At 41.6% G+C, this 16,904-nt stretch overlaps 1 protein-coding gene across 4 annotated transcripts in view; it reads left to right on the forward strand.

Moving 5' to 3' along the window:
- Window positions 1-10,755, forward strand: part of MYO1B (myosin IB) — a 185,630-nt gene extending 174,875 nt beyond the window's left edge. For all 4 annotated transcript variants that reach the window (XM_048869686.2, XM_048869682.2, XM_048869684.2 and 1 more), the window contains one exon: window positions 9,096-10,755. In XM_048869686.2, coding sequence (XP_048725643.1) covers window positions 9,096-9,219 — 124 coding nt within the window. In that variant the 3' untranslated portion in view covers window positions 9,220-10,755. The remainder of the gene's footprint in view (window positions 1-9,095) is intronic.
- The last annotated feature ends 6,149 nt before the right edge of the window (window positions 10,756-16,904 follow it).

The raw sequence follows: 16,904 nt of genomic DNA on the forward strand, positions 1-16,904 counted from the left end.
ATGAGGAAGTGGAGGAAGAGCCCACACCTGATATGGAGTTGCCCGAACACAACTCCTCTTCTTTGCCTAATGAAGCCGTCGTGCCACTCCCACCAACTATGGCAGGCGGCTTCAAGCAATTTCAGGAATTATTTAAGAGGGTTGCAATCAGCCAGGTCATTCCATTGGAGGAAGTACAGGAGAATCAACATAAACTCTTGAAGATCCTCCAACCCTCAGCGTCCTCAAAGATTGCACTCCCCATAAACAACGCCATATTAGAACCGGATGACACTATCTGGAAGACACCAGCCTCCATCCTGCCAACCTGTAAAAGAGCTGACCGGAAATATTATGTCCCAGCTAAGGGCATAGACTTTTTATTTTCATACCCACAGCCCAACTCCCTTGTGGTTGCAGCGGCTAATCATAGGGCTAAGCAACCTCATTACCGGTCCACACCCCAGGAAAAAATCCTCAAATGCCTTGACCTCTTAGGTTGCAAGGTTTACACATCCTCTACTCTCAAATTTAGAATTGCCAACTATACCGCTCTTCTCACTAGCTATGACTTTGACAATTACAACAAACTCTTTGAATTTATCTCCCACATCCCAGAGGAGCGAAGAGCGGATTTTAAATTGGTCCTGGCAGAGGGACAGCTAGTATCCAGAACGGCGCTTCAAGCATCTCTGGACATGCCTGACATGGCAGGTCGCACCACAGCCACTGCGTAGGGCCTCTTGGCTCTCTTCATCTGGCATCCCTAAAGAGCTGCAGACCAAAGTGGAGGATTTACCGTTCGACAAAGACAAACGATGGAAAAAACGATGAAATCCTTCACACGATGAAAGATTCCAGGGCTACCCTGCAAACACTAGGGATCTACACCCCTCCTTCCAAGAGAAAGAGATACCAGCCTTACTAGAGTTCTCACCCGCAGCAATACATCCACCCACAGTCCAAGCAGTATGAGACTGAGAAGTCCCACAGCAGGTCTAACCAGATGTCAACTAACCCAGTCGGAACAACCTACGTCCCGCCAGTCAGGCAACAAACCACAATTTTGAAGTCTTGGTTGAGGATCTGAGTGACCACTCCTTACCGCCATCGCCTCCAATGCTTCCCTTGGTGAAACATCACACATGATCACTGGGTCCTGGAAATAGTGCAGTTGGGCTATTCCAGCCCCTTTATTTCATGCCCCCCTACCCTTTCCATCCCTCTTCAGGGTCCCCTCTCATGAACACCTACTTCAGGAGGAAGTAACTCGACTACTCCTCTTAGGTGCAGTGGAATGAGTTCCAACACAACACAGAGGGAAGGGATTTTACTCCCACTATTTCTTGACCCAGAAGAAAAGCAGAGGATGGTGACCCATTCTAGACCTGCAACAACTCAACAAATTTATCCGCCCCCAAAAATTCAGAATGGTCACGTTAAGCACAATAATACCGGCGCTGGAACGAGGGGACTGGTTCTCACCCCTCGACCTACAAGACACATATTTCCATATCTCCATATACCCAGCAGACAGACAATTACTACGGTTCACAGTGGGACACGACCACTTCCAATACAGAGTGCTCCCATTCGGACTTTCCACTGCACTGCGGGTGTTTTCCAAGACTCTCACGGTGGTAGCGGCCCACCTCGCAAACAAGGGATCATATTTTTCCCGTGACTGGAAGACTGTCTTGTCAAGGGCCAATCGTACGAAGAAACGCCAACGGCCATGCTATCGACCATCGCTTTTTTCCAAAGGCTCGGACTGCAAATAAACTTCCAAAAGTCCACTGAGACACCTACAAGCAAATGGAGTTCATTGGGGCTTACCTGGACTTGACCCTCGCCAGAGCCTTCCTTCAGCAGGCCAGGTTCCTCACCATCAAACACTTCATACACATGGTGTCCCCAGAATGGGTCTGCAACTTCTGGGCTACATGGCAGCTGCCAAGTTCGTGGTGAAACACGCCAGGCTACACATGAGGTGCTTACAGGGCTGGTTGAGTTCAGTATGCAAACCCACCAAGCACAGCCTCCACATGATGGTAACTCCACCCGCAAACGTGCTGAACTCACTGCACTGGTGGACAGAAAGGGAGAATATATGCACAGGAGTTCCCTTTTGCCAAAATCCCCCAGCACTCATGCTCACCACACACGCCTCCCTGATAGGCTGGGGTGCACACCTGCAACACAACATGACACAAGGCAGGTGGTCTGCACCAAAAGCCCATCTGTATATAAAGCTCCTAGAACTGAGAGCTGTCAAGTATGCCTGCCTTCACTTCCTCTCACTCATTCGAAATAAATCTATTCAAGTACTCACGGACAACATTGCATGCATGGGGGAGCAAGATCACGCTCCCTCTGCATCGAAGCCATCAAACTTTGGAACTGGTGCATGCGACATTGCATAGACATCACGGCTTCATACCTGCCAGAGTGTCAGCACACCACTGCCGACACCCTCAGCAGACACTTTTCACAGGAACACGAATGGGAACTAAATCCTGTAATTGAATCCCACCTAGTCTCCCTTTTGGGCTGTCCTTTGATAGACCTATTTGCCAGAGCAAGGAATCGCAAATGCCAATTATTTCACTTCAGAGCGGGACTCGGGACTGGCTCCTTGGGAGACCCATTCCTAATCCCATGGAACAGGACACTCATGTATGCATTCCCTCCGATTCCTCTAATAAAGTGTTCTCTGCAAGATCAGGGACGACAAGGCCAAGTTCATATTTATCGTCCTGGCATGGGCCAGACAGACCTGGTATCCTTACCTGCTTCACATGTTGATCTACCCTCCGAGAACTCTCCCGATGAGACTGGACCTCCTCTCCCAGAGTGACGGTTGCATCCTCCATCCACAACTGGAGAAACTTCATTTGACGGCCTGGCTCCTCCTTGGTGCCAGTTGCACGAACTGGCCTTTTTGGAGCAAGTCAGACACGTGTTATGACACAGAAGACGCAACTCCATCCACAATGCTTACCTCCAAAAGTGGAAACGTTTCTCGATGTGGTGCTTACAGAAAACCCTCACACCCTGCACCACACCCCTTCCCAATATCCTAGACTACATTTTAGAACTCAAAACAAAGGTTTATTGCTCAGCTCCATCAGAGTTCATCTCGCAGCAATCAATGCACATGTGAGTAACCTTCTCTTAGCATTAGTGAAATTAACAATTTCTCTAGGCAAAACGTGGACCCTGTATGTGCTGTTGCTCACTTAAGCATAGGCTGCTGCCTAAAGGTCCTGTAATGTGAGTGCGGTTTATGGATCTGATAGATGCTGAAATGTAGAGTTAACTTGAAAAGTTAGAGTTGTTGCTACGAGGAGTCCGGTGGCACCTTTAAAGACTAACAGATTTGTTTGGGCATAAGCTTTTGTGGGTAAAAAACCCACTTCTTCAGATGTTGTTCCTCAGTTGTTGCTCTTCATCTGAAAATATCAACTTTTTTCTTAGTGCTATAAAAAGTGCAATTAAATTTACTCAACCATAAGTATAGGTGCCCTGAGCATTTTCAAATGTTGAGGCAATTCCAAAACAAGGATCTTATGTAATGCTCAGTGGAGAGGCATATGCTATCAAAATCACATTTCAGCATGGTCAGCTCCCAGACTGCTGCGCTGGGCATCGCAAAATGGGGAAGAGATGGCCGGCCCTCTGTGGAGATAGAGGTGGTTAGGGACTATTTAGAAAAGCTGGACGTGCACAAGTCCATGGGGCCGGACGAGTTGCATCCGAGAGTGCTGAAGGAATTGGCGGCTGTGATTGCAGAGCCATTGGCCATTATCTTTGAAAACTCGTGGCGAACGGGGGAAGTCCCGGATGACTGGAAACAGGCTAATGTAGTGCCAATCTTTAAAAAAGGGAAGAAGGAGGATCCTGGGAACTACAGGCCAGTCAGCCTCACCTCAGTCCCTGGAAAAATCATGGAGCAGGTCCTCAAAGAATCAATCCTGAAGCACTTGCATGAGAGGAAAGTGATCAGGAACAGCCAGCATGGATTCACCAAGGGAAGGTCATGCCTGACTAATCTAATCGCCTTTTATGATGAGATTACTGGTTCTGTGGATGAAGGGAAAGCAGTGGATGTATTGTTTCTTGACTTTAGCAAAGCTTTTGACACGGTCTCCCACAGTATTCTTGTCAGCAAGTTAAGGAAGTATGGGCTGGATGAATGCACTATAAGGTGGGTAGAAAGCTGGCTAGATTGTCGGGCTCAACGGGTAGTGATCAATGGCTCCATGTCTAGTTGGCAGCCGGTATCAAGTGGAGTGCCCCAAGGGTCGGTCCTGGGGCCGGTTTTGTTCAATATCTTCATAAATGATCTGGAGGATGGTGTGGATTGCACTCTCAGCAAATTTGCGGATGATACTAAACTGGGAGGAGTGGTAGATACGCTGGAGGGGAGGGATAGGATACAGAAGGACCTAGACAAATTGGAGGATTGGGCCAAAAGAAATCTGATGAGGTTTAATAAGGATAAGTGCAGGGTCCTGCACTTAGGACGGAAGAACCCAATGCACAGCTACAGACTAGGGACCGAATGGCTAGGCAGCAGTTCTGCGGAAAAGGACCTAGGGGTGACAGTGGACGAGAAGCTGGATATGAGTCAGCAGTGTGCCCTTGTTGCCAAGAAGGCCAATGGCATTTTGGGATGTATAAGTAGGGGCATAGCGAGCAGATCGAGGGACGTGATCGTTCCCCTCTATTCGACATTGGTGAGGCCTCATCTGGAGTACTGTGTCCAGTTTTGGGCCCCACACTACAAGAAGGATGTGGATAAATTGGAGAGAGTCCAGCGAAGGGCAACAAAAATGATTAGGGGTCTGGAACACATGAGTTATGAGGAGAGGCTGAGGGAGCTGGGATTGTTTAGCCTGCAGAAGAGAAGAATGAGGGGGGATTTGATAGCTGCTTTCAACTACCTGAAAGGGGGTTCCAAAGAGGATGGCTCTAGACTGTTCTCAATGGTAGCAGATGACAGAATGAGGAGTAATGGTCTCAAGTTGCAGTGGGGGAGGTTTAGATTGGATATTAGGAAAAACTTTTTCACTAAGAGGGTGGTGAAACACTGGAATGCGTTACCTAGGGAGGTGGTAGAATCTCCTTCCTTAGAGGTTTTCAAGGTCAGGCTTGACAAAGCCCTGGCTGGGATGATTTAACTGGGAATTGGTCCTGCTTCGAGCAGGGGGTTGGACTAGATGACCTTCTGGGGTCCCTTCCAACCCTGATATTCTATGATTCTGTGCATGTTAGACTATTTATTGCACTTGTGTGGCCTGTCTGATGACTGAGATCTTGTCATCTTTCCTGCTAACAATCTAAGTCTTCACAGAGGCTTGTATGTTTGCTTGTGGATCTGTTGTCTTGGAAATTAAAACCCTTCAGGCATATGTTGTCCTTGTATTTATCCACACAAAAGTATGTAAAGAACTTCATAGTACCACCTTGTTTAGTGATGGAGAAATATTGCTTTGCTGTCCCTTCTCAAGTGTAGATCTAAACACAGCTGCATGATTAGGAACCGAGGAAAAACGATGTGCCACGTCCTTGGCGTTGCTGTTTCTGCTGGGCACTGCTCCTTGGGAAGGGAGTACCTGCAGGCAAGAGTACCATTGACCTGTGTTTATGCCCAGTCAATCATTTTTTTTTTCAGTCGGGGCAGGCTGGGGGGTAGGATAGTTTTCCATTGTAGTGTATTTGCATTTATTTGTTGTCACAGGCTAACTGCTGAGCCAATCAGATGTGCTGAAATGGGGTTATCTATCTTCTGTATTGTCATTTTTATCAGCAAAACTCTCACAAGACATGGTGAGCCAGCTGCAGGGGTTTAGGGTGACCAGAGGTCCCGGTATTTGGGGCTGTGTCTTATATAGGCGCCTATCTCCTCGTCTTCTCTTCCCCCCCCCCCCCCGATTTTCCACACTTGCTGTCTGGTCACCCTACAGGGGGTTGTTTCAGGAGGTCAGAACATCAAGGAAAGTGCAGCACAGATGACACAGCCTGTGGATGTCGGCACTTAGTGGCATTTCTGGATGCTGCGTGGCTGGGAGCTCTGAACAAGTGACTCTTCAGCGTCTGGTATTGTACAGCAGGAAGAATATACTGAGTGGAAGCTCTGCAAAGCTCAGGCTGCTTCCTCCCCTGAACTTTGCAGACAGCTTGATTTTGATTTTCCAGCTGAAGGGGAAACTTCTTTGAAGTTTTTGGCCTCTACTGGAAGACTTCTTAAAGATGCTGAAAGGAAAATCTGCCTATTACAAAAGACCTATTTTAGGTCAATGGGAGTTGTGGAAGAGCCAAACAGTGATGTGGTGCTGTCTTGTTTACTGCTGTTAGCCTCAGATACCCCTTTGCTACATGTGGTGGTGGTGAAATTCAGAAAGACTTAATAAAGATGCATTGATGGTTTTTAAGCAACTGGATGATTGCAAGGGAGTTTTTTCTACTCTCAGTGGAAAATGAAGGGTTAGAGACACCAGATTGTAGAATTGAATCGATCTGGACTGCAGGAAGTAGCTATCAGAAACTTGCAGATGGCTGAGAAGGGGCTGTGAAATTTATGTAATCACAAAATAGAGAACTGTGAAAACTGACTGAGAGTAAGAAATATGAGGGTTACTAGACTCCAGAAACACAGAATGGAAGCAATCCAGAACAAACGTGCTCCGAGTGTTCATAATTTTGGTGCCTGACCAGTCTGTGCCACAAACCATAGCCAGTCTGTGCCATTTAATTTCATGTAACCAACAGTTCCTCTGGGGAAGGAAGCAGCTGGATATGGTCTTTATTATATTTCTGGTGAGGATGGTTCAATGGTTAGAGCATTAGCCTGGGACTTGGGAAACCTGGGTTCAAGGAAACCCCACTTTGCCACAAATATCCTGTATGACACAGGGGAAAGTCACTCAGAACTTCTCTATGCTTCCATTCCCCATCTGTAAAATGGATATATTAGCAATTCCCTACCCCACAGAGTGTTGTGAGGATAAATAGATTAGATTGTGAGGCACTCAGATACTACAATAATGGTGGCCATAAAAGTATTTATCTACAAGAGAAATTCTCCAGAAATCATAAGTTCTGTACATCTAGAATAGTTTCCCTATCAACTGAGCATTCCAGATTGTTTCATGATACTCAGTAAAACCATCTGCAGGTTGGGTTACCTTCTACAGGTCAGAGTTCTAATGCTACACCCTGGTGTAAAATGAGAAAGATCCTTTTCTGTATTAACTTCAGTCTTAATGGCTACTTGGAAATACTGTTGGGCAAAACTTCTGGAACCCTAAAGTGTTTATCAGTATGTGTATTGACTGTTAGATGCACACAATCTTTATTCCACTTTTCCCCAGACAGAAATCTATTGTATAGTGGTTATGCAAGGTAGTTTTATGCGACACAACACTTAACTATATTTTTAAGGTTATTTGCTCCTTGAACAACATTATCATCTTTGAAACAGTCTGCAGACCTTGGGAATTTGATATTTTAGCATTTATGGCAATGGATATAGTTAGAGAAGGATTTTGGAAAACCAGTAGAAGAGCAAGAAGATCTGTTCCAGTGCTGCAGTAAGTGGGGAATAATTGTAAATGTCTCAAATACAAGATCTCTTTGCCCTCAATACGTTGTCACATCAATTTTGCCCTGGACTAAGATTTCTGTGTATTAGCCATGTGACCCAGTCTCAGCAAATGGTTAGTGGGTGTAGATTCTATACCCTGAAACTACTAGCAGTGGCGGGAAACAGTGCATATTTATTTTAGGAAGTTTTCTCAAGGAACAATGTAGACAAGATATTTTCAAGAAATCCCATAATATACATCTATACATCCTGTTTTAATTTTTAAAAACTTTGTTTACAAGAGTGGCCTCATCACAGGACCTTTTTTATTATTCGGTGCATGTAATCTAGACGTTAACCTTTGGTAGAAAGTGGATTTGCATTTCTGAAATTACGTTCAGTGCGGGCAGTCAGAATACCTGAGTTTTACTATCATGAAGATCAGCAGTAACAGGGAAAGCAAGTTGCTCTTCAGCAGATTGTAAAATCCCTTCATAGTAGGTCATCCTCTCTTTCAATTTAGAAGACATTTTATGTTTTGTTTCTTTGAAATGGTTAGGGATAAACTTGTTCAATCTTGTCTTTCTTGAAACTATGATTAGAAAGCATCCTGCCAAATCTGCTGACAGAGCACAATCAGATGTGATGGCTCTGATGTGCCTGTTTTACATTGGATGTAATATACTGATATCCATCACAATAATTCCTATCACGCCTATAGGCAATTAGATTGCCTGATCTAAAGGGTAGTGAGAAAGGGGAAGAAATAAAATATTGTGGGGGGGAAAGGTAGTGATGCTTGGGTCTGAAGAGTTATAGTATACACATGACCGTTGTTAAAATATCAGATGGTGTCCGGAGAAATGAGCACAGGGCTAGGAATTGGCAGGTCCTTGTTTTGCCACTTACTCGTGTGGTCTTAGGTGAGTCCTTCCACATTTGTCTCAGTTTCCCCACCTGTAAAATGGGGCTCTTATTTACCCGCCTTCAGTGAGGCGTATTTGAGGATTAATTGGTATATATCTATACTGTACTTTAAACGTAGACCTTAAGAGGTCATCTAGTCCCTCCTCTAGGACTGAGGCAGGATTAAATATATCTCGACCATCCTTGACTGGTGTTTCTCAGGCTAATATTCTGGGGGTGTATTAACAGGAGTGTTGAATGATGCTAAGTGTTGGTTGTTGTCATTTTGATATTTTCATGTATTAATCACGCTTTTTCAAACAGACCATTCTGAATGTTTCCTTTCTAAACTGGTACTGCAAAAATCTAGAGTTTGAAAATCTGACAGTGGAAGATAATTGAACACAAGGGAGCATAAATGGACAAAAATAATATATAACAGAACATTTTCTAGTTTCTAACCCTCTTTTATTACTAATACCATAAACAATTTCATGAGGTAATATCATATACTTTTTTCTTGTTACAGTAGCTAATGAAAGAGACTCTTGCACAAAGGACTATTTGCTGTACATGTGGTTTTTCCACCCTTAATTAAAACCCATTTTATTCCATCTCCTAGGTTCCTGGTTCAGTTCAGACAAGACAAAGTATGTGTGAAGTTTATACAGGGCAACCAGAAAAATGGCAACATCCCAACTTGTAAGCGAAAAAACAACCGGCTCCTTGAAGTTGCTGTACCTTAACTGCAGTTGGTCCCTCTACCTTTCATGGACTTGTTTTTTGTTATAGTGCAATTTTTAGTTTTTTGGGCTGCTAGTGGCTAATAGCTGTAGAAACCCTTGGCAAAATATTTGACTAATAAGCTTTTAAATCTTTCTTAATGCAGTAGTTTTAACCCTCAAAATGTACATTTTGTCCAGTGGCAGCATTTTATGAACTGGCAAAATATCTGTTGCATATGATATGTGCTCTTTGTTTAGCCATCACATTTTAGTACAGCATACCATAAACCCACATATTAATGAAAAAACTATTAATACTCATTGGAGTAGAAATCTGCCTAACAGAAGATATATAGATTGCATCATAAAAGACATGATGCTTATTGGTAACTTCTGCCCATTGCATTTTTATACCAATCTCTGCTGGTGATCTAAAAGGTTAATTGTTTGCTACCATTAGAGAGACTGGTAAAATTATGAGACTGAAACAGTAACTTTAATTGTAAACAGCTCTAAGAGGTATGTAACTTGATCTTTAACAGAATATAGCACAGGGGAACCTAATTCTGCAAAGCAGAAGGAATGTACAACTGCCTATGCAGCATATGCATATGGTTTTTATTTGCAGTAAAGAAGCTGGTGTTTCAAAACAGGCTTTCTAATTAGGTCAGATATTTTTAATGACTATACAGTAGGAAGCAGAGTAGAATTAAGGCAGCAACAACATATTTCTTTCATTCACAAAAGCGATATAATTCAAAGCATATTTTCTATTCTGCTTTTTTCCTTAAATTACTGGTTAACATTAGATCCTGAAAAATGCAGTAGCATGAATAATGAAAACTGCAAGGTATTTAAACTGGTTAGTTATTTGAAGAGTTAGTCTTTTTCAGATATGGGCATGTACAATGTGCAATAAAACACCCATGACATTTTGTGAAAAATTATTTATAATACACTTTTGTGTGTAAGAGAGAGATGATTGGTACAGCCTGCATAGATGATGTAGGGATGAAAGTAGGTTTGTGGTTTTAATTTGCAGTTTTTTAGAATGTACACTACAGTTGTCAATTTGGGAAAAGTACTTAGAATTAAAAAGTTTCGTGATGCTGGGGGATGATGTATATAAATTGATATAATAATAAAATTGTCCTAATTCTCTGATGATTGGTACTCTTATGTTATAACCATATTTTTGTATTTCAAAACTGTTTTTTATAATTTTTTTTGTGCCTGATGTAATGTGTGCACAGAAACACTTCACAATCAAGAACTGCATTATAAACTTTCAGTGTAACTGACTGCAATTAATCTTTTATAAACCAGAAGCATTAGCTGAAAGCATGGATTTATGGGGACACTTTTGAGTTTTTAGATAGGGGTAACTATTCAAGTGAAGGGTTTGTTGAATGTAATTGTTTGATTTGTTGATGAAAGGACAGTTGAGAAGTACTGCGTGCTTGCAGGCTGATACAAATCCCTGCCTTCAAAGACAGGTTAAGACACCAGATATGCAATGCTGAAAGCCCAAGCATAAATAAAGTAAAGATAAACAAAGTTCAGAGTCTCATTAGTCTCCTGTTGGTGAAGTTATGTAGTATTTGTGAAGGTTTCCTTATGTTGTTGTTCTATTGTAATGTAGACTTTCAATATTAAAACCCTGCTATTTATTGCAGCAGTCACCAGGGCTTCACACACACTCCTTACATGTCCAGAAAAACAGTTGTTCCACTTTTGAAATTTTTGTCACATTTTTTTTGGTTTGGGTTAAAATGAAATAAAAGGGTTTAGCTGTGATTGGGGCACAAAATGGTTGCTTCCGCTTGTCTCCTTAATGCTACCCAGGTGTACTTTTTTTTGAATGGCAATAGTGGTGAAACTTGTGTGTTAAACTTTTCGTAAATGAGACAAAAGCTACCCCTTTCTCGTAATCTTTTAGTAATACCTAAAGGCTCGAAATAAATCTGTGTTGTCAGATTAATTAATTTTAAGTTTTAAAGCAGCCTCCAATTTCTAGAGCAATATTAGGGTGCACTCAGATTATGAAGTCATTGCCCAGAAAACATAGCACAAAGGTGGTGATCTAATATTTCAAACTCCATTCTTCACATACAATGAATTAAAATTTCCGCTTGGCAAAGTGTAATCCAGTTAAAGCTACAAGGGCTTGTAAAGTTGTTTAACCTTTCAGACTATTTCCAGTAGGAACCTATTAGGGCCAAATTTTCAAAAAATAACCTGGAAATAAGGAAAGCAGACATGTAAATTCTGTCATTGGGAATGAGCGACAGGAGATGGATCACTGGATGATGACCTGTTCTGTTCATTCCCTTTGGGGCACCTGGCATTGGCCACTGTCAGAAGACAGGCTACTGGGCTAGATGGACCTTTTGGTCTGACCCAGTATGGCCGTTCTTATGTCATTGGTTCCTGCAATTGTTTGCATGTGGAAAATTAGTGGTGGAATTCAGGAGCATTTGAACACTTGACCCATGGAATCAATGTTACCTTTTCACTTTGGCATCAAGTCACTATATAAATGACTTCAATTTTATCCTTGGTGTGTATTTAAAATGATTATACTAAAAAGATAGTTGAGATATTTGAAGAAGATGAAGGTCTTTACCTTGGTTTCTATTGTGTTGTTTGTTCTCCCGAACTGTGGTCATTTCTAACCTGTGAACTAGTTCATACTTCGTCATATATTGCAATTGGACACCTACAAAATTATTGGATTCTAAATGTACAGAGAGGTTTTTTTGAACATACATTATTTGGATATGTTCATTTAGTCATGATATTTTGAAGTTTAGAATAAGTATGCAGGGTGTTGAAAAGAAAATATACGGTCATATAGTTAGTTTCCTTTCCTTCCTTAACCTACTCTGGTGCAACTGTAAAAAGGGGCAAAAACCTGCTGGTGCTGAACTTACGTATCCCTTTATCTGTAATTTTTCATCTATCATTGGAACTCTCAGTCAAGGATCACTGTTGGAGGGAACTCCCTGCATGAGACTTCACCAAATAAGAAATAAAACTTTGTTCCTAGACCCATATCCTCTCTAAATCTGTAAGCTGCTACTTGTACTCCTTACAAGTTTTACCTGCATGGGATTGGGAAGAAGTTCAGATTTCAGGTTAAACATAATATTCAGGTTAACCTGATATTGATGAGTGGTTTAGGAAAACATAAAATCTGAATTTTATGTGTAATTTTCTTGTGAAGCAACATCTCTTTCCAAATGATTTCACAATAACCTTTTTTTCTTTCTTTCAATGACATTCTACTGCGTGCAATGTGATGTGAATGAGTTAAACCTTTCTCTAGACATTGCTTTCTTTGAACATTCTGCAAATTCAGCGTTCCTGTTGCCAGGATTTGGATTGGCTGCCCAAGGGAATAGTGTAAATAGGCCAGATTAACTTGATTTTCATAAAATGGCATCAAGCCACAAACCTGTTTTTTGTTTTTCTTTTATGGAAGAGAAGAAGAGATTTTCCTTTTATGTTTTTATTTACAGTTTTATACTGAATTATATAATTGATTTTTCATTATACAAATCACGTCATAAGTAAACTAAGATGTACAGCATAAAGAACAGCATTCGTATTAGGCCAGGTTTGCTTGTGTTTTGTTTTGCTTTTGCCAGAAGTGAAAGTATTGTTTTTCTAAACACTTCTGGAATCGGTTAAAAAGCCTAAACTTAAATATAAAATATCTTTCCCCTTCTGCTGAATTTTCATTGTTTAATAGTTAAGCCTTTAAATATTTAAGTCCTTACTTTTGAAAAACCTATTTCAATGTTCTGTAGGATATGATATAGTTTATTTCTGCAAATGGCACTGTAGTATAATTGCTATTTGAAGAGGAGAGGAAGGGCAACACAAATTAAATATTTAAGCTTCTCTGGACATTAAAATGTTTCAAGGACAGAAAAGAAAAACTAAACAGTTTAGAGGGGATACCATCAACTTAAACTTCACACACATCTGTGTTGTGGCAAGTAACACCCATGATCACTGTAACAGGAAAACACAATTTTTCCTGTAATCTTTGCTCCTTCGGCATCTTTATTTCTGTGCATTTGACAATATTTTGCATATGGTCAATTTCACTGTTTCCATTGTATAATCAGTTTCCCCTGGAATTTGGCACACAAGAATAAGGGAGAGAAAAACATTTTAAAAAACTATTGTAAAATCCCCTAAATAAACAAAGGTCTCTGGCACAGATTGTAGTAAGTGAAACCACTTTTAAGTAATCTACTTTTAACTGAGTAGATTTCCTATTGAGAGGGTTCTTTCAGTAGCACAGGATTTTTGTAATTCCGGTTACAGACAGGGGGCCTGATCCTGCAGACACTGAAGCACATGCATAACTTCACTTATGTGAATAATACTGTGGACTTCATGTGAGTATAGTTACCCAAACACCTGAGTGTCTGCAGGATTGAGCCCAAGGGGTACCGTGCTCCTACAAGAGGACAATAATATGCTATGCGTCACTTCTATCTAAAGCTTTTCCATTTTCCCATGTAAGTGAGGTAGTTTCTTCCAGAGGTTGTGCTAAAGGCTGTTCAATACATCGAAAAACATTATTGGCAAGGAGTGTGTTTGGACAACAGCATTTCCTTCTGCTAGAAACATCAATAGAGGTGCTTGTTCTCTGTCTCCATATATACACACAAGCCATATCCTCTGATCCAAAGTAATGGTAGAACATTAACTTTGGCATTTAGCTTATGCATCAGAGACTGAGGATTTATAAGGTGGGGTCTCTTAGCCATCTGAGCTTCTTAAAAGGAGGACATGGAGGATGAGGATTAGCGGTGATCCTGATCCTTTTGAACTGCTGCTAATAAAACTGGAAAAATCATCCTCGTATGGTGGGATGGCTTGGGATCAGGAGTTCTGGGAAGATTTAGTGGAATGCATTTGGAAACTGAAAGTAAAGGGGAAGGAAACGCAACTTGGTTTTTCTAGTAACGAAACCCACAGATGAATACTCCATATGGCTTGCTGTTCTTGCCTAGAGTAAGCCTGCCTAAACAACGGCTGTGAAATGAACATCATACTGCATCCAGACTCCACATCAACTGAAACCAACTCTTACTCCTTCATGGGCTGAAACACTCAACTTTAAAACAACTCAAAAATGGGTGTTAGAAATGGACGTGACTGATGTCATCGTCAACAGGTGAAGTTTGTGTGGTAAAAGCTTTTTGAAACAGACTCCCCCGCCAATTCTTGTTATCAAATGTCAACATTTTAATGTGACAGGACAAAATTACATTATACAAACCAGAGCTGCACAAAACAGTTGACACCAACAAAAAGAAAAACAGAGATGTCATTTCTAAAAATCATCATACCTTTATATACTTCCTAGAATGGTACCTGCTTTTAGCTTTCCCCTATTTATGGCTGTTAGGCATTTGGCACTTAGCTTAATCTTTGAAAATTAAATCTAAAATAAAAGTAAACCTCTATTCCAAGAAATAAGTGTACCTTAGGGGTGCGATCTTGCAGAAACAAAGCCATTGACCCATCCGTTTCAACCACATTCCCCAACATGTCCATTATTAGCCTAGGTAAGTGTGTACAAATTCTTGTACCCATAGATGGAGACAAGAAACAAGCAAAGCTCTTCTGCTGTCACTCATTCTGCAAAGGGGACAGGCTGACCGTGCTTACAAGTGTGACATGGTTGTCATTGGTGGTTGTCTGATCTAACATCCCTTCTAGAAGGTGGTGGCTGAGTATTTTAATTTCTTCTTCAATGCTCTCTGCAGGAGGGCTGTGCCCTGTAGGCAAGGGGACAGTATGGTAGAGTTCACTGGGATAAGATAAGTCCTATAGATGGAGAAGCTGCAGATCAGAGGGTAGGTGAGCTTGCCCACGTGCACATCCCAATTTACTCTCAGAACTGGGAGTAGAACCTGAGGCAATTCCTAACTTTCTACAGCAGAGAAGAAAAAAGCACCATTGAGTGCTCACTTAATACAAACCATGAGGGGAGGTGTGAGTGTATGGCAAACATGCAGGAAAAGAAACTTAGCTCAAGACTTCCTGAAGCCTTGTGCCATCCTATCACTTTAAGAAGCTTAATATAATTTAAGTTCCATTTGTTTGAAGGTATTTTAAATAACAGGCTTTGACTCGTGAGGATAGCTCAATGGTCGAAACAGCTCAAGGGATCAGATAAAGTCTAATTAGGTTGTCATTAGGAGTGCCACGTAGCTAAGATCCCTACCAACCACTTCCCGTGCAAAATGTGTGGAGAACAGAGGAGCCATAGAGTCTGTACATTCAGTGACTCTTCCACCCCTACATATTGGTCTGCGGGTGTGAAATCCTATGGGTTGGAAAATGGAATGGAGAGCTGGGGATCTGTGGAATCCTGGCCCAGAATCTTGCGGACCATGCCCAGTGGATGGAGTCTTCCACTGCACTGGCTTGCAGCCCATAGCAACCCCTCTCGTGTAGCAATGCTGCAGGCCTAGTAGCCAGGCTCCTTGACTCACTGACTTCAACTGTCCTCTGTCCCTCTGCAGCAGGTAAGTAGGAGCTGATGCATTTTGCAGCAAGACCTGCTGACTCTTGCAGGCCCGGCAGGTTTGAGTGTGACTCCACCTCCTACCCCACCTGCATTTTCAGCTGAGGCCAGTTAGGGTAGTGATATTTGGTGGAGAGGAAAGTTAGCCTCCAGGAAGAGGGTACCTGCTTAACCCTGTTCCTTCTGTGCAGGCTACTATCACAGTAGTCACTCTCCCCATCTCTATTCGCAGCTCTTTGCACTGCTCAGTGGTGGTTGGGAGCATATGCACTTCGAGGATAAAGAATAAAATTGCAATCTATCATTTTAGAGTTTGCTATATTAGCAAAGATTCTCTAAATACTGCTTTGTCTTGCGCTTTTCTGGATTTAATTAAGCATGTGGTGAGTGTTTTCTCTCTCTTTATTTTAAATTCAGTTTCTAATTAAGAGCTGACCTTACTGAAAGATGCTTTGTTCCCCTTTCAGGGGCAGATTGCTAACCATATCTACAGCCCAGCTATTTCCAAAAACTGGAGCAAAAGGAAAAAAGTAAGCACAGATGAAGAGACATGAAAACATTCTCTTGCTCTCCAGGCATCTTTCACCAATCTTACTCTCTCTTAGCATGAGAAATTTTCACAACCAAGTGAGCTGATGCTCTCATAAATCCTACAGCAACTTAATTCCTTTCTCCCAGTCTTCAGGACTACAAAATAAATTCCTGTTAGGCTAAAAGAAGGAAAATGGAGAAGTGTGAAAGGTAGCATACAAACGAAGGCACTTAGGACTAGATTCTGGCAGAGCGAAGGGGCCTAGAAGTGGATGTGAATTACAACCTTAGAATAATGCAGAAAGTGAAACTAATGAAAAATAAAGTAGATGTTACCAATTTTCAGTTACCAATTTAGGAAAGAATCTTTGTTTTAAACTGTTTGTTTGTTCAAAACTATTTGCAACATGTGCATTCCCTTTGGACAGTCCATCAACTTGGGCTCAAAACTTGTCCCTGTCTTTGTTACCAAATAAATGGATTATGTACTCACAATTTTTTATGTTGGCAAAGTTATGACATCTTGTCTTTTATGAATAACACTCTTATCAGCATGACTTCTGAGCACCTTACAGGTTTATCTATCATTTTAGAGTGTGATCACACTAATCTTTAGGTG

Source organism: Caretta caretta, chromosome 11 (genome assembly GCF_965140235.1).
Source record: "Caretta caretta isolate rCarCar2 chromosome 11, rCarCar1.hap1, whole genome shotgun sequence".
NCBI lineage: Eukaryota > Metazoa > Chordata > Testudines > Cheloniidae > Caretta > Caretta caretta.